The sequence below is a fragment of the Sorghum bicolor genome, chromosome 2 (assembly GCF_000003195.3).
Source record: "Sorghum bicolor cultivar BTx623 chromosome 2, Sorghum_bicolor_NCBIv3, whole genome shotgun sequence".
Lineage (NCBI taxonomy): Eukaryota > Viridiplantae > Streptophyta > Magnoliopsida > Poales > Poaceae > Sorghum > Sorghum bicolor.
This window is the reverse complement of record NC_012871.2, coordinates 60,636,767-60,654,636: the sequence shown is the minus strand read 5'-3', so window position 1 is coordinate 60,654,636 and position 17,870 is coordinate 60,636,767. Positions and strand designations below refer to the sequence as shown.

General features: G+C 50.1%; 1 protein-coding gene across 2 annotated transcripts; it reads right to left on the bottom strand.

Annotated features, from left to right (window-relative positions):
- On the bottom strand, positions 3,808–14,603 carry LOC8062736 (respiratory burst oxidase homolog protein E). 2 transcript variants are annotated; one of them, XM_021453912.1, is made up of 14 exons: positions 13,748–14,603; positions 13,454–13,613; positions 13,222–13,270; positions 12,779–12,892; positions 12,105–12,611; positions 10,418–10,837; positions 6,493–6,588; positions 5,584–5,699; positions 5,324–5,494; positions 5,079–5,238; positions 4,797–4,982; positions 4,574–4,702; positions 4,389–4,467; positions 3,808–4,308 (listed from the first exon to the last, which is right to left on the bottom strand). In XM_021453912.1, the coding sequence occupies exons 1-14, from the start codon at positions 14,472–14,474 to the stop codon at positions 4,199–4,201; spliced, it is 3,024 nt and encodes a 1,007-aa protein (XP_021309587.1). In that variant the 5' UTR covers positions 14,475–14,603; the 3' UTR covers positions 3,808–4,198. The 2 variants fall into 2 exon arrangements, with proteins under 2 accessions (XP_021309587.1, XP_021309588.1); XM_021453913.1 differs by lacking the exons at positions 3,808–4,308; positions 4,389–4,467; positions 4,574–4,702; positions 4,797–4,982 and having other exon boundaries at positions 5,085–5,238; positions 5,343–5,494.

Here is a 17,870-nt window from a genome sequence, read left to right as displayed (position 1 = left end):
AAAAACTTCACTTATGATTATGATTAGCCTTAAACTTGTGCGTTTGAGCCTCCAAATTTATACTATCGGTGACAAATTTGAAATTGTACTATCTGGAAATGTTTGTACACTTCTTATTGATTATGATTTTACATCGACATGCATATTTGAGATAAAATCTGCCATGATGACAAAAAATATCCACATCAAGGCAGCAATTGCAGACACTGACGGCAGCATGCCCTGCCGCCAACTGACTGGAGGATCAAGCATCTGTCATACAACTTCATCAACTCAACAATGAAAACTCGCCAAAACCAAACTGCTCATAAATTAGCACAACAAGAATTTCCACTGACTTCTGACCTTACAGACTCTACCCATTCTTCATGTTGTTGAAATAAAACTGATCTTGTTGTAAAAAACAAAGGTTTACATATAGATTATGACCCAATCAGAAACTATGAGATGAGAACACAACCTTGAACATACCCAATCAGTCAATGCTCACATTTCAGGGGTGCACGAATACAAACCACGAAGATTCCTATCAAAACCAATCTTAGCAGTTGATAGCAGGTGAACTGGAGACATGCTATAGGCTTTGGTCAGGCATTGGTGCTCAGTTCATACTAAATCCATGACTGTTTCCAGAAAAAAGTCTGAACCTCTTCAATTGTCGCGTCTCGCCCCACCAGTTGACGAACACCATGGCGCCGAAGCGGATGCCGAAGTAGCCCGCCAGAGCTCCCCCTGACGAATACCGACCTGCGGGTCCCGCGTGTGGAGGATGCTGCGTCGGGGCACGGCCGGCCGCCTCCTGCCGTCGGTGGCGCGGTGGGGTGAGGGGCGGCGCCTCCCCCGGCCGGTGTCGCAGCAGGGTGCGGCGGACCTCCAGCCGCGGGTGTCGCGGCCGCTCACGGCCAGCCGCCTCCTGCCGCCGGGGGTGCGCGCAGGGTGAGGGCCGGCACCTCCCACGGCCGAGGCGGGGCGCGGACCTCCTCCAGCCGCCGGTGTCTCGGCCGGCCGCCTCCTGTCGCCGGAGCCTGTGGCACGGCGTGGCGGGCTGAGGACCGACGCGTCCTGCCGCGGGAGTCGCGGCGGGGCGCGGCCAGCCGCCTCCTGACGCCGGTGGCGCGGTGGGGTGAGGGGCGGCGCCTCCGCCGGCCGGTGTCGTGGCGGGGCGCGGCGAACCTCCTCCAGTCGACGGTGTCGTAGCGGGCCGCGGCCGGCCGCCTCCTGCCGCCGGTGGCACAGCCGGTTGAGGGCCAGCGCCTCTCTCAGCTGGTGGCATGGCGTCTTCAATGAGTTCGGCAGCGGCGCTGCAGTCGACGCTGGCGGAATGCGCGGCCAGTGGAATGCGTCCGATTCGGCATCTAGGAGTAGAGATTTTTTCTTTTTTTTTCTGCCAACGCCATCGGACGGCGTCTGGGAAGCCACGGGATGGGCTTGGACGGGCTGGACCGGGGCTTGGCTTGGACGGGCTGAGCCCAAGCGAGACCCAGATGCAAAATAATTAAACAATTAATTCCTAAAATTATGTGTTTTGAGATTCGTGCAAAATTTTAAAAAAGGGAGTACTGGAGCAGTTGCCATATATGTATCTTCGAATGAATAGAATTATCTAAACAATGGCGGCGCTCTTAGTTAAGAGTATGCCGATAATTAAACCTGTTAAACAAATGTGATGTCTCTACTCGCTGAGTACCCACGGAATATTCGTCAAATTTAGTGAACCTCCGTACCTTGGGAGTTCATAGTGGCAGACAACATAATCCCTGCTTTTATTTTTCTCTATCCGTTAAGTATATAATAACATAAAACAATATAAATGTGAGTAAAACAAATGCAAATCAGGTATAGCTAAACAGCCCTGAAATTGTTTTGAACTTTATAAGGCAATATGATCGCAAAGCTTCCATAAACAAGTTGAGTCCTACTCGTCAGATAGCAAAAAGCCTTGCAAAAGGTCTAACAACAGTGTTCAGTTGGTTTGAGAATATTCAAATTTAAATCCTACTGGATGCCAATAACTTTTGCTTGATACCCGGAGTTGCGGAAATTTGGAACCGATTTAACCACTCTGAGATGTTGCCATCACGCAGCTTGCCAGAAGCCACTAGGGCTAATGGATTCGGAGGTGTGGTAATGAAACGACAATAGCATGAGTTGCTTTCCAATGGATCTTTAAATTCTGCAGTACTAACTATCAAGTGATAGTGGTCGACATAGTTCTACTAGTATGGAGCCATCAGCCATGATTGAGTGATTACGTTACGACAGGGCTTTGGACCATTCATCAGCATTGTGCTAGAAACTAATAAATGGGGCGATTTTTTTCCACTGATGTCGATATCTGCACTAGCAGGGCGAGTGGCATCACGAGAATATGCTCGTCATATACTCATATGCTAGTTACTCCTACATGGTAGTAGGTTGTACTTGATGGCCATTCAAAGTCGGGTTTATTCCGGTGGAGACGGAGGCATCTTTGAGAATTGAGATTCACCAGAGGGCAAGATCGCACGAGCTCACATGGCGCGGTAGTTGATCAGGATGTGTGTTCACGTTCACTGCATGATCAGATGAATCCGCGTTACACATCACCAGTTTGCCACAACGCCCAGAAATTGACACATTCTGTAACACCCATCATCAAGGAGGAAATAAAACCTGGCGTGGAGAACTTCGTTTCCCAAATGCAAATGAAATTTGTTTATTTTCAAACGAATTTTTGCAAAATGAGTTTGAATCTCAATTTTGGGACAATGTATATCTACGGATGCACTGTTGGTATAATTTTAAGAACTTCTAAGTATAATTTTAATAGGGTTTTCACAGATTGCACAAAGATACTGGGTATCAGATTGGCAGGAGCAGAGTTAGTGCTGAGCTGACCAAGTGACAACATTGGAACTCCGAGCAGTGAAGCCAAGCAGCCAAGCTCTGCTCTGTATCCGAGCATCGCTCGCCTCCCGCGTCGCCCCACCGCCGGCTCGCGGTGGACAAGTTGAAGCGGCTCCGCCGGTCCTGCATGGCGTCCAGTGCGCTTGACGTCGACGTCTTGCAGAGCATGGTTCGCTCTCGCTCGTTGAGTCGTTGGTCGTATTGTTCCGCTGGAACCCGGAGCGACGCCGCTCATCACGAGTTCGCGACTCGCGATGTCGACGATGCCAGGTTTTTTTTTTGAGAATCTGTCGACGAGGCTAGTGTAGGCTCGAACAAACAGCCCAGATGCCCACGCCTTTCCTTGGGCCATGTTGCACGGTGTAGTGTGGCGGTCCAAAGCGTGTGTGGCGCTGCCTGCCTTGGTAAGTTTCGTCCTGATGCTGTTGATGGGCTTTGAGTCCAGTGGCTTCGGTCTACGTACATCCGATCCACAGGCGGCTGAACTCGTCCAATCGACCCTAGCCGGCCCTTGATTGACTCCCCAGGCCCAACGCATTGCAAAATTCCTCCATAAGGCCACATACCAGAAAAAAAAAATCCTCGTGGATTCGCACCAAGGCCACAGGACGGGCACGGGGAGCTTCCACCGCGACGACTTGCCAAGTTGCCAATAACGTGCCGAAGTGAAACCATCGGTCGTTGCCCACTGGCCACTGGACAGGGCAAATCGAAGGACATGGACGTTCACACACGCGTCATGGGCCGGGAAAATTCACGTGGAAGAGCACGTCGGACGTCTCCTCCTGTCCTCCAACTTGCCTTGCCTTCAGGCTACGGCATATGGATCGTTTTAACAACTCCTCACATGGGCAACCAACCACCAGCCAACCAGCCTCGGAACACAGTCACGAACACGCCTGAAGAATACCACGTCCAGACTTCAGAATGGCAGCATGTGGCTCCTCGTATATTCATTGATTCATATATATATAGCTACTACCTATAGTACTGTACCTTATAACTATACTGTGTACACGTATACCATGTCTATCATCAATCAATATCTTCGAGTTAACAGCCTCTATCCTGCCCTTTAATTTCTCTCTCTTTTCTTTGTCAATATATATTTGAATTGTGCTACGTACTAAACTAACCCTGTGCTTCTGTTCCTTTTATGCTATGTACAGTTCCAGATCAGGAGGAGGTCAGCTTGGTTTTTGTCTTGCATCTGTGCAAAATTTTCCCCGTCTTCTTTATACCGGTACCTACCGCTATCGAGATCAGATCACATTAGAATGAGCATCGGTTGCGCATTCTCTCTGTCCCAAATTCAGAAGTACTCCTTGTGGAAGTGGAAGCGAGTGCCCGTCTTGTGGCTCATCTCGTGCGATAGAGTCTTCAGCTCTTTGGCAAGCATCGGTGCGCCGCAGTAGAACACACCTGCAGGGATGATACGGCATCAGAAACATTCTCGTGGATTTTGAGGAGATATTTTAGAGTTGGCTGAGCAGATTGTTTACCAACTGTTGAATTCGGATGCTTGGAGGCGATCCGGGTGAAGACTTCCTTCCAGTTGGGTCTGGCGAAATGTGTCCTCACCTGCCGAGTGCAAATAAAACTCTCAATTAGAATTTATACTTGCAATCATAGAATAGAGGATCTCTGGACATAATCTTGTGCTACTAGTTTCAGAGAATCGGCATACCCTGGTTCCTGATACGATGTCGACGCCATGCTTGGCATGGTTCAGAGCTTGCACCATGGACAGTAGAGTTGTCCGTGCATCGCGTTCCTCGTAAACACTTGTGAGGTAATTGTGCAACTCTATGACACCCTGGTTTCAATGAGTTCAATGTCAGTATAGTTGTAAACTGAAGGGACGATCAGACATCAAGATGGATGGAAATGTGGAATGAAGCAAATTCTACCTTCTTGTCCATTTCTGCAACCTCATTCATCACCCCTTTGAACCATTCAAATGATCCGGCTTCTCGGGTGACCCAGTAAAAATGTGCACGGCTTGTTCTGTATGCTCTCTTCCGGTTACTACTCGCTGTTGAGACGCTAAAGCTGTTGGCGCTGTCTTCAGACCTGCTAGTCTCCATTGCCAAGTCCTAATAATCACAAAAAAGGATATGTAAGCTATAAATGGGAATTCGCATATCTGCAGAAAAAAGTTAAAATGAGAACAAATTAAGATAAAGCAGTACCATCAACTCGTCAGCTATCTTAATGTTATTAAGCAGATCCCTTAGAATGCTTATGAATGGTGTTGCCCCGATTCCGAGGCCCACAAGAAGTAGAACATCGTAGTTTCTAAAATCCTGTGCAGGGGCACCATATGGTCCGTCTACAAGTAATTTTGGCAAGCTGTGGAATAGAAAACAAACACGTTCAGTTTCAGTTCTACTTAGGTATGTAAAGAAGCAGCCATGGGAAAAAGAGATTGGTGGACCTTCTTGGTTCTGCCGCACCTAGCTCGCTAAATGAAGCTCTTCTGTTAAGATGTGGTGAGAAGTAGTTCTCCACAAATATGCGCTTGAGCTCTTGTGTCCAGTCACCATTTGTTCGGATGTGAACACTGAGGTAGTCATCTCCAGGTGCTGAAGTGATGGAGAAAGGGTGCCTGCAAACACAAAGCCGCAGCAGGTGAATACTAAATTAACTGGAAACTAAGAGTAGATCGAGGAGATTCAAATCCGGAGTCATACAAACCATTCAAATGGAGAAATTATTGGACATTGAAGAAATATGTACTGTCCACTTCTGTACCGAAATCCGTAGGGCTTTGACATTGTTATGGTCAATACACTTCCAGGTAGAAGACACACCTGCAATAATGAAATTTACATAAGAAAATATCCATCGATTGATTTAATTTTGGCAAAAAATGTTCTGTCATTTCGTCAAAAAACAAACATAATGTTAAATGTATAGTTTCTGTATGCACATGCTTCTTTCTTGTTTTGACACTTCTTTATGGTTACTGCAGCACCTAATACTTAAATGATTATTCCATTCAGATCGAAATGTTGGTGAAAAAAGAAAGACACAAGCACGTTTATCAAACCGCTTAGCAGGAGGTAAGTCCTTTATATGTTAAAACCAGTAATTACACGTATGTGTATTTGATGTTGTGATTTGGCAGAAGAGCACCCAGGAAAGAATGAAGTCAATCAACCAAGAGCATGGACCTTAAGACATGGAAATCATTAGAGAGCGACAGGCAATTTCTGAAGGACAGAAATGTTCGAGCAGGGCCTATATTCTTTTGTGGATGTCCTAGTAGTGGCAGCATGACTAGGCCACAACATTCTCCATTGCTCCTGTCCACATACAGATCCCCTTTTTTTGAAAGAAAAAAATGTGCATCGAAGCTAAAATAGTGTATCAAACTACATGGAATCGGAACTTGTAATGGATCACTAATTACTGAATCTGCGCAAGTTGTTCTTTTTTTAGTGCAATTTGCGCAAGTTACTAAAGAACCCTTCTAGTCTGAAATATTAAGTAATCAACATGCAGAGGTAGCCAACTAGTAGCACTAGGGGTACAGACTAAAAAAGATTGACACTTGTAATTAAGCTGCATGAATTTGCCATTGCAGTTACCACCAGTACTCACCTTGATAATCTTTACAGTATAAGCATTTGACCTCAAGGCTCTAAGCATCCTTTCGCCAACATACAGCACCAGTGGGACAGAAATGTACATCCATGTCTGAAACCGCCATGAGATCAATATTAGCGTATTAAAAAAGATGTGTTTAAACTCAATATCAGCCCCTGAACAAAGAGCTGCTGAAATGATTAGAGGCCGTGCAAAAGTCAAGGCAGGCAAACAGCAGCGCTGGTTCCACATGAGAATGCTTGTGAGGAGAAATTTCCACATGGCATTGTTCCAAAGAAGTTGAGATAAACAATACGCACTAAAATAGCAAGGGGTCCCGCGCTTCCAGAATGCCGCGACACTGACACGGCGTGTTTTACTTGAATCGTTTATCCCCATGCATATACTAGTAGACAGTTTCTAGCACAATAAATATTCAGACTTGTAGTGGTGTAGTCCAGTATAGCTCTAACTACCGGGCATTGTCCTGGACACTGGAGTGTACTTTCTGACATCTGAACCTTCTGGGTTGTGCAATTCGAAATGGCATATATCCAAGCAAATCAAATAAATTGTTTAGAAACCGCAGTTCCTGTCTTTCTTCAGACATGCTTGTCAAATTCAGAATAATTGAAATCCAGGAAAGAACGATTACTAATCAACAAGATCCCAAAAGGCATTCCTTTCGGATGAGATGACTCAGTAGAGCACCATATATCTGCCATTCTGCCTGACATCAACATCACCGTCCGCCGAACCTACCGCACCTGCGAGGCTGCGACCCCAGAACAAACAGAATCCAACGCCTCTTGAGCAATAACCAATTCTGCCTATGGAAAAGCAATCGCGAATTGCGAGAAGCATCAGATCAGAGGACCCCCCAGCATTTCCCCTTGAACGTAAAGGTGGTCCTGATCGGCACCTCTCGCAGTCCAGTCACAAGGCTCCCACTGCAACACCATGCCAAGGAGAAAAGATAACCAGCGGCGACAGCGAGTAGCCTAAGCCCCGTGCCACGCAGGCAATCTAAACTAACTAACACTCTTCACGGGAAGTTCCACGCATGGTCACACACGGCCGGCAAGTTTCTAGGGGCGAGTGGTGCCTAGCTAGTACAAGGCTACATGCTCTCTTTTTTTTTCCCCCAATTCTTTCTTATTGTTTCTTTTCTTTCCGTCTTGAGTTGTTTCTCTTTTGCCTTTCACTAGCACGCCAAGACTAGAGTATAGACAGGCTCTTTAATCGGATTCGATCCCAAGACTACGAGAATGAGATGCCGTCGGCACCCCGTCCCCATGCCCATGGTCCCTTTACAACTCAGGCCTCCTGCGGCCTTGCCCCCCGGTCTGGACAGCAACAGCATTGTGCTGCCTCCACACTGCCTACATGGCTACATGGGGCAAGCAAGGGACCCAAGGCGTTAGCACTTATTATTAGTAGCATTTGTAAGTGCAGGTCACCATTCGTGTGGAGGTTTGGTGAGACGGGAACGTGCACCAAGTCACGCCATGCCAAATTTTAGTGGCGCGAGAATAATAAGAGTCTAGGCCAGCCCACATGTACACAAAACTGTTGTGTGAGTGACGAGATCATGGGGCAAAATGTGGAAGCGGAGAAAGCAAGCGGTCGGGTCGTTGCGTCGCCTGCTGCCGGCGGCCGGGGGCAGCAGCAGTAGTAGTAGGTGAGCGGCCGTGCATTATACTGTGTACTATACTATAGGAGTATGCCGGTGGGCGGTGGCCATGTGGTTTGGGTCAAAACGAGCCGGTTGCTGCGCCGCTGATCGATTGACAATGTCATCTCTACTCCTTGTTTAGTTACGAAAAATTTTGGAAAATCGACACTGTAGCACTTTCGTTTGTATTTGACAAATATTGTCTAATTATAGACTAACTAGACTCAAAAGATTCGTCTCGTCAATTAAAGACTAACTAAACAAGGCCGAAAGAAGTGGGGAAAAAAAAGATGCGCCGGCTGGTATACTGCCACCACCAAGAATAAATGGAGCGCAAAGGAGAAGCTTCCTGCGCATACCTCATCAGTTATCACGGGAAGCTTAAAGGCGAAGGCATGCGATGCGACGACTCCCGTCGCTTGCAGATTCGGGGTGTCGCGTGGTGTGGGGAGTGTTGGCGCACACAGACGCGTAGGCGCAGTGGTAAAACTAAAAGCGACGACATGAGTGTAACAGCCTACAGACGTCCCCTCGTGTAAAAGTGGGGTAAGGCTGCTAGGCTTTTAGGATGGGTGGGAATGGAAGAATGGATTCATTATCCAGCGATGAATGGACTAATGGATTGGAGTTTGTAGATGTAGAGTAGACGGGGGGGTTTTAATTTCTTGTACTGCTAAAACAGTGCTTCCATCCTGTAAAGCGCAGGGGGGGCATTCGTGGCCATTGATAGCACTAAGAAGGCCCATCTACGTCGATGATTAGTCTTAGTGCAATCCCCACCTATTTCAGGGCAAAGATCCAAACGAAAGTGCCCTGTAAAGTGGCCTGATAAAAAAAAAAACAACGCTCTAGCCCGATCCACCAAACAAGTGTAGGACCATCATAAACACTCATACGTGTAGGCATACAATCGTACCAGACCTAGAGAAAGAAACAAAGAAACTGAAGCTTATATAATTGGCCGTAGTAGTCCTGTGCCGAAAATGATGTAATTGGACTGGCCTTAGACAGCAAGATTTTCTAAGAGCCCTTTGCACGTTCCGGCTGGGCAGAGCGGCCCCGCCCCCGACCTGGGTATGGTAGCCCACACGGCCACACCTGAGCTGACCTGACAGGATCCATATGCCATTCATGGGGAGCGGGGCCCAAGAGTTGTTCCTGAACCGCGCAGCGCATGCAGTTGTTCGATCCGTCCATGGATCCGCCGATCCCAAGACGGCGAGGACTACTACGGCGACTGCCACTGCTCCCCACGTCAGTACTCCTACCGGGCGGTGTGGCACGAGCGGCGGTGGAGCACATCACCACCTGCCGGCGTGAAGGCGTGACAGCTCACAGCGACTATCATCATCCCCGTCTGCACTGTCAACCTCTTTAAGAGCCTAGCCGGACGGACCCAACCCGGACCGCCGGACCACGCGTCGTTTCCCTTGACGATCTCGACCGGGGGCGGAGGCTCAGAGCACGTCTGGGCTGGCAAGCATGGCTCCGGTTTGACTCCGGCGGCACCGACAGCAGCACCCCCTGTAGCTGTAGGCATCTACTACTACTTACGGCTGTACCCCACGTCCAACGGCCCTCCGCCCTTCACGCACGCAGACGCTCACCTACAATCTACTAGAGTGTCATCGTCACGGTAACAGTAATTCTCTGAAGCTGTTCATCCCGGATGACCAAAGAGCAGATGATTGACTCTGCTGTGAAACGCAGACATTGCTGCTCGTCACTCAATGAATTCCGCCTGTCCTACTCCTTTGGCACGCCTCCTGCCAACTGCCGTGGACGTGGTTCGTGGAGTCGTGGCACAATTTTTCCCCCTTTTTGCCCTTTTTCGTTTCCTCTGGATAACGATAATTGAAATTGGCACGAGACGTTGTTTCTGGAAGAAGGCAACATAAAGCAGCAGCAGCGGCAGGGAGCCCCGGCCGCGACAACGGCGTGTCCTAAGAAAAGGGTCGCGGTCGTGGACGGGCGGGTTACAGTCACCTTTGCCTTTGCGCGACGGGCCAAACAACAGAAAAGCCGTCACCCTCCAGAAAGCTACGCTACACGTCGCAACCGAGCCACCTCTCTCTCTCTCTCTCTCTCTCTCTCTCTCTCTCTCTCGCGCGCGCGCGCGCGCGCTCGCTCGCTCGCTGGAAACAACGAGCAACTAACACATCGTGCAATGCAATGAATGCAACGGAACGCATGATGAAAAAATGCACCGAAATAAAAATCACATCCACAATAGGGGATCCGGAGAAAGAAAAAAGATGCACGTACCGTCTTCTCGTACCACCTCCGGACGAGGAAGAGGAAGTAGCCGTGGACGAGCAGGAGCGCGTACACGATGCCGAGGAGGTGGTGCGAGTACCAGAAGGCGTTGAAGCCGGTGAGCCGGTTGAGCGGCGCCGGGAGCCGCGACGTCACGGCGTTGCCACTGGCGCCGCCCTGCTTGGGCTCGCCCTTGCGGAACGGGTGCGTGGCGAGCGTGAAGGAGACGGTCATGAGCACCACCATGGCGACGCCCGTGATGCCCTCGGTGCCCGACAGGAGCCCCGCGTACGTGGGCTTGTCCGCGCCGAACGCGCCGGCCACCAGCGAGTACTCCTCGGGGCTCGCCGCGATCACCCGCGGGAAGTCGCACGCCAGGTGGTTCCCCGCGTGCAGCGTGATCCCCACCACGATCGCCGTCGCGATCATCTGACGACGAGAGGAGGAGGGAAAAGAAAAAAAAGTCAACAACACAGCATATTGGTGATACTTCAGTTGATCCAGTTTCTTGGGAAATTTCGCAATCGCTATAACGAATTACGACAGTAAAAGTGAACGCAGGGAAAAAAAAGCACGTCATATATCTCCAAACAAAAAAAAACGCACGTCATGGTCTTTGCTTCGGTCACGAGTCGTCGTTACCGGACAGACAGTGCCCGGCCCGGTTACTATCGAGGCCCCACCGCTGGGACCCACCAGCGACTCGAAGACTTGCAGGACACTTGCAGTACTTTCTAAAATATTTTGTAAAATTTTTCACATTCTCCATTACATTAAATCTTACGGCACATATATAAATCACTAAATATAGATAAAAGAAATAACTAATTACACAGTTTATCTATAATTTACGATATGGATCTTTTAAATCTAGTTAGTTCATGATTTGACAATATTTACCAAATACAAACGAAAGTGCTATTATTCTTATTTTGCAAAAATTTTTAAGGTAAACAAGACCCAAAATGGCGTAGGACCCGCCTGCAAGAATAGAATTTCTTGTTCGTTTGTCTAAACCGACCGGGAGGCGGCTGACTTTTGACTTGACCGTTTACTGGGCTCGGCCCCAGCACGCAATTGTCCCAACCGGGGGCAAGGGATCTTCTGTGCTGCACGGAGGCTTCACTTCCCGTCGGAACAGAATCATTAGACCGCTTGGCCGCGCAGCTGCCCCCTACGCGGCACGGAACATGTGATGGAAACCTGGCCTGCCGCCTGCGTATCTGGGAACCCACCGTAGACGAGTACGGTGGCGAGCCAGGAGAGTACACGTTGTGTTCTACGTACGTACTACGAGTAGCCGGTATATAGTAGCCAAAGGCCCAAAGTCTCGAGCTACCACATGGGGCCGGAGCAGCCTTGGCCGGCAGCGGCCCTTCCACACGGGATCCGGGACCCCCAACGTGGGCGGCCAATCATTGGACGCCACGTTCCCGCCGCGTACGACATAGCCGCCGCGCCTCGTCCCCGACGGCGACGGCCGAACCAACCACCGACCCCCCCGGCCGCCGGACCAGTTTTTACCGTAAATGACCAAACCTCAGAGTCCTCGACCGCTTGGATGTTACCATCATTCATGGGCGACGAATCCACCGTGCGTGAGTAGGTGGCACGCCACGTCGGACGCGAGGATATTTTTGCGGAAGTGACTGAGAATATTCTACTGTAGTATATAGTAAGTCGGCTCTTTAATTACCTTGTGGAAGGTGATGTTGTCGTCGAAGGGGACGAAGAAGCGGGCCCAGGAGGAGCGGAGCCACGTGAGCGTGTTGCGGCAGACGGGGAGGAGCACGAGCGCCATGTTGAGCTTGAGCGTCTCCGCGGCGCCCTTGGCCGTCGGGAGGCAGTACCCCATCACCTGGAACGCCGCCATGCGCCGGTACTGCACGAACTTCCACACGAACAGCGCCGCCATGGCCGCGAACCACAGCGCCAGCACCCAGGCGCGGCGCCAGTTCTCCTCCGCCGCCACGCGCACCCGCGCCGCCGCCTTCCGCACGCCCCAGCTCATCCGGCGACGCTCGAGCGGGTTATCGCCGTCGGCGCCGCAGCCGCCGCCGTCTGCTCCTCCTCCTGGTACCGTCAGCGTGCCGCCGCCGCCGCCGAGGTTCTGGCTCCACTGGGCCCCGCTGGCCGTGCTCAGCGGGCGGCTGTAGTTCATGTAGGTGTCGCGCTCGAGCAGCAGCGCCTCGAGCTGCCACAGCTGGCGAGGCGAGGCAGGGAAGAAGCAGCACACGTGTCAGTACGGAGGCAGCACACGTGCTCCGACTCCACGGTAGTCAAAATGACAGACGGCAGGAGCCGCCGTAGCCCGTAGTAGGGCAGTACGGCCAAGACAAGACCAAGAACACCACCGGCCGCGTCGCGTACCTCTATGTAGCCAAGGTTCTCGGGGTCGAGCTCCTCCATGATGAGCGCCGCGTACTCCTCCCCCTGCTCCTTGAGCTTCGCCAGCTTGTTGGCCGACGCGCTGAGCACGATCAGCTGAGGTGGCAGGAGGGAGACCAAGCCAAACAACTAGCTGGATTAGCGGCGGAGCACGTGGATAGTTTACCGCAGTAATAATTAGCAGGACTAATTAATTAAACATGAGTAATATGTACACTACAACTACACTAGTGGTACTCCACTAGAAGCAGCGGTTTGGTAATCAGAGCAGGGTGCCCACAAGAAGAAAGTTCTAAATGGTGCAGAGTGCACTGCTCTCTTTTGTGTTGGCACTTGGCAGTTTGAGCTAAAACCAGAGAGATGCATCATGCACAGAAGGGAGGAGTGAAGAAAGAGGATTAGAAAAGTGTGGTTAAACAAGTCACCTCCTGTACTTCCTCCCTCGTTATCCTCCCGTCCACGTTGGTGTCCACCCTGAATTTGGGGCCGAGAACGGCACCACAAGGAGAAGAAGAAGCTCGTCAAGAATCTGGCGGGGGGCAAAGCGTGGCGTAGTGCAGGTGCGCACGCATCGGGAGTTGGGACGGATCGATTTCTGACGTTACTTGGGATCCGGGGAAAGAAAGAAGAGAAATGGGGCGCGTGAAATTGAAATACATGTCGAAGAAGATCTGGAGGCGCGCGTCGAAGCTCTGATCGGAGATCTGGAGCCAGAAGTCGTAGAGCTCCTCCTTGGTGATCCGCTCCAGGTTCTGCCGCCGCCGCCGCGCCAGCGCGTCGAAGATGCCCACCGCGAACTCCTTGGAGTCCACCATTCCTGCATCAGTTGGGGGTGCGGAGCGCCCGCCATGCGCGGACAAGGACGTCGCAATTAGGATCGAGCAAGCTGCTTTTCTCGCATGTGCGGATAACAATGTGAATTGCCGCCAAGCAGCAGCCAGCACGACGTACCGATGCATTCGCCGAAGTCGTCGCGGGAGAGGAGCCCTTCGCGAGCGAGGTCGTTGAATCGCTCCTCGACGCGTCGCCAGAGCTCGGCGGCCTCGACGGAGCCCGTGGTGCGGCTGATGAAGCGGAGGCCCTTGAGCGCGCGCCTGGCGCCCGCGCGGGAGCGGTTGAGCTGCGCCTGCTCCCGCCGCCGCTCGCGCGCCGCCATGGCGGCCTCCCGCTGCAGCTCGGCGGGCGTGGGGCGGTACGGGGACGGCGACGGCGACGGCGACCGCAGCCAGGCGAACTTCTTCCGTATCCGCGACGACGTCGACGAGCACCGGCTCAGGCGGCCGCCGCCCTCGGACGGCGCGCGGCGCGGCGACGGCGACACCCCGACGAACCCCGCGGGCGGATGCGGCGCCGGGAGGGAGGCGGCGCCGTAGAGCGTGGCGCTGGTGGGCGTGACGCTGCGCACCACCATGGACTCCTCGTCCAGCTCCAGCATGACCTCCACCAGGTCCCCCTGGTCCGCGAGGAATGCCGGCAGCATGCCGCCGCCGCCGCCACTCCCGGCTGCGGCGGCGGCGGCGGCGGCGAAGAACTCCTCCCCATAGGCGGTAGTGTAGGACTCGTTGTCGGAGGCGTCGGTGGCGGTGGCCGTGGTGGTGGTCTGGTCGTCCGCCAGGTAGTCCGCGATGCGGCGGTGGCCGCTGCGCCGGGCGTTGCTCCCGCGCGACGGCGTCCACATGGCGTCAGCCGCGGCGCGAGAGCTTTGTCGTCGTCGTCGTCCTCCTCCTCCTCCTCTTCGAGGCGGCACGGCGGTGGTTGCGCCCCGCCACGCCCGGCCCTTTTTATTATCTTTACCCGTAGTCCCCCCCCCCCCCCCCCCCCCCCCCCAGTCCGTCCGCACCGCAATGCGTCCGTCAGCCAGCTATCCCCCGTTCCCGTGGGCAGGCACAGCACACGGCCAGCGGCAGCGGCTGGGCGGTGGGCGGCCCGCGCCGCGCCCCCGGGCAGGTGATTCCTTCGCGGGCGCGGCCTCCTCCCTCGCGTTTGCTTCGCGGTGCGGTGCTCGATCGGCTAGCTAGCTGATGCGTCCTGCGGGTTCTGCCGTGCCACGGCGCTCGGCGAGCGTAGCTTTTGGCCGCTCTCGCTGGGTCGCCCGCTTTGCTTTTTATCAACGGGTGGCGCTTTTGGGAGGCAGAGGCAGGCTGTGGCTGGGCTGGGGTTGGGCTGGGTGGGGTGGGTGGGTGCGCCACAGTTCTCGGCACGCCCCTAACACGAAAGCTCCAGGCGCCACGAGTTCGCGGATTGCGGTGCTCGGTTTCGGAGGACGTGGGAGACGCGGTCGGTGGGCTGCTGGCCTACTGGTGTCATGGTGTGGATTTGGAGAAGCTCTGAAGACAGACGCTTCCAAACGAGCGAGATGCGGTGGTCAGTGCGGCGCGGCGCGTTCCTTTGTCGCAAAAATCCAGCATGATTCACTGTTTATGGTGTGAGTAGTGCTTTTCCTTTGGCTATCTATTACTTTTGATACGAATTTGCTAATGGATTGCCTGTTTCTCGTGTACCTTATGATTTGTGACGCACGGCCATGGTGCTTACTTAGTAAGCTTGTTTCAAGACATTTTTGATGATTTTACTTACTGCCTGTTCGTTTGAGCTTGTCAAATTCGTCAGTTATTTAATAATGTTTTTCTTTTACAACAAGTTAATGAACAATACTTTTGGCTGAATTTTTTTTAAATAATTTTATTTATATATTATTCGTTTGAGCTTTTCTGACAAATCTACTAACCATTCAATAGTATTTTTTTTTCTCTCAATAAATCAACGAACACATATATAAATTTGTGATGCGTGACCCTATCCGGAATTATCCGATCCAGTATCTGAAGCTGATTGAGCTGTTTGGTTTGTATCGTGGACTGAGTACGTTCCATGCCGCACTTGGATAGACCATTAGCAGGACAAGCCTCCTGGACGGATTGACACCTGAAAGAAACATCAGACAAGCGCATGTCAGAGCACCCCACGACGAGTGAAGTCAATCCCGAAACCAAAACGGCTGTTAATGACCCATCTCAAAAAATCGATGATTTTTAGAGATCCTCGCTTCTAAAAACCGTTTTTAAACACCTCTACAACGTTTCTTGTATAACAGTGTCAGTCATCTCTATATTTTTAGTGGTTTTCTATTCATTAACCTCCACTGAAGGTTCTGTCGCGCCATTGCATACATATAAGAGTTCACATTTAGTTTTAAAAAAGATATAATCATATCATCATCATCACACTGTAAAAGAGCGAGTTTTTTTTTAAAAGAGCTCTTCCTATAACCGTTCGATTTAATTGACGTGCTATATAAACCCTCTATTACTTAAGATCTTACATATATATATAAGATGTAAGACTCCTCTCAATCTAAGACTCAATCTCACATTACTTCGTATAGGACTCGTATAATATCTCATGTATATCTCATGTAACTCTCTCTACATACAACTAAAATGCTCCCAACAGAATCGTTTACATAGTCACGATTCAGATGCCGGATTCAGGCAACGGTTTCACATGTGCATGCGCCACCGTTGTGTCCATCTTCGTTTCCGGTGGGGCAGTGTGTATTCCGGATCACACGTATCAGGTATGCATGGACGACACACGCGCATGGCAGGTGCAAACTATGTACGTACACGTATTAGGCGATCGGCCGGTATGGATTATCAGTTGTGAAGTATACGATGATTTGCTAATTGTTTTTGTGTTATAAAAGAAAAAATTATAAATTGATAAATCAGTTTTTTTCAAATTTGTGATCTTTTCTAATGGGGTTTTTATTCTCAAACAAAAAAAATCAGATTATATCTACACAAATAGCAAAGGACAAAAACTATAATTTTAACATAAAATATATGCAATAAACGTTACCTAGAAAAAGGGCACTTGGATTTTATCAAGTCCCTTACATAGTAGAACTAAACTTGGATAAAAAAAGTTGTCCGCAGAAAACAAGTCCACCACAGAACCAAAGTTGAATAAAAGAAAACAAGTGCACCCTAAGAGAAAAAATATCAGATTACATCTAAACTGGATAAAAAAAAGATAGTAATAGATCGGATCTAAATTCAGATAATACTTCTTCATAGAAAAATATAATTTAATAAATATAAGCAAATAGACTTATATCAGTTAAAAAATAGATCGTAACAGATCATACTAAAAATTCGTAGCTTGTGGTAAAAAAACTAATTTAAATTAACAAATAGATCACTAAGAAATATAATCTAATTTTAATTAACAAAATAGACAAAGAAAATAGAAAATTTTTCAAATAAATCAAATTGATACCTCAATAGCCCAACTACAATCTGCACGTACGTTGTCGGTACTTGGCTCTTGCCGACGCCTTGACATTGCAAGCCCCGTGCACAAGTAGCTCGCCGCTAGCAGCCCACCATGTGGCGGCCTGTGCGGACACGCTCGACACCACGTTCGCGGAGCATGAGGTGCCCGCCTTACCTCCTGCCACTGCTCGCCTTTGCCGCCTCGCTGCTGCTCGGCTAATACAGGCATGCCTTTCTGCAAAGGCCACCACACGCTCAGCCGACAACCGCAGAGGTTTGCACTTGGGAAATGAGAGTCTAGAGTCGGGAATTCCAATCTTCAACCAAAGCTACGCGAACAAAACTTCCCGATCATGATATGATGCTTGGATTTAAGTTAATATTCCTAATCTTGACCGAAGAGACCACAACCGCCCAGTTGATCCTAATCGTTGATGATAATTTCATAGACTATCTACGAGTACTAAGTCAATCAAGTCACAATTGTTTATGAACAGTGTTGTGGATTCATGAATCTTGGTACACATAACTAGAAAATGAATTTACCAAATTATATATCGATCGCTTCGTCATCAAATTAATAAAGCACGACTAGGTGAAGGTTAGGTATTTTTTTCATTCTTATCCAATCTTTATTATATTGCTAATTGGTTAGTGTTCTTTGCTCATATATATATAGGCAAATATCTTTATCCTTCTTATAGACACTATTGATTTTTATTTTATGGAGTCTGAATCTCATTCAAGCTAATGATTTAGTCTTTCTAGCATAATATTAATTGTGCAATGGTGTTTTT

What these genes read in the sequence shown, in the direction of transcription:
- LOC8062736 (XM_021453912.1), bottom strand. Translation starts at nt 14,474, where the DNA reads ATGTGGACGCCGTCGCGCGGGAGCAACGCCCGGCGCAGCGGCCACCGC. An exon ending in CGACTTCGGCGAATGCATCG is followed by an intron (nt 13,614 to 13,747) that starts GTACGTCGTGCT and finishes CAACTGATGCAG; the next exon opens with GAATGGTGGACTCCAAGGAG. An exon ending in ACATCGTATCAGGAACCAGG is followed by an intron (nt 4,468 to 4,573) that starts GTATGCCGATTC and finishes TGCACTCGGCAG; the next exon opens with GTGAGGACACATTTCGCCAG.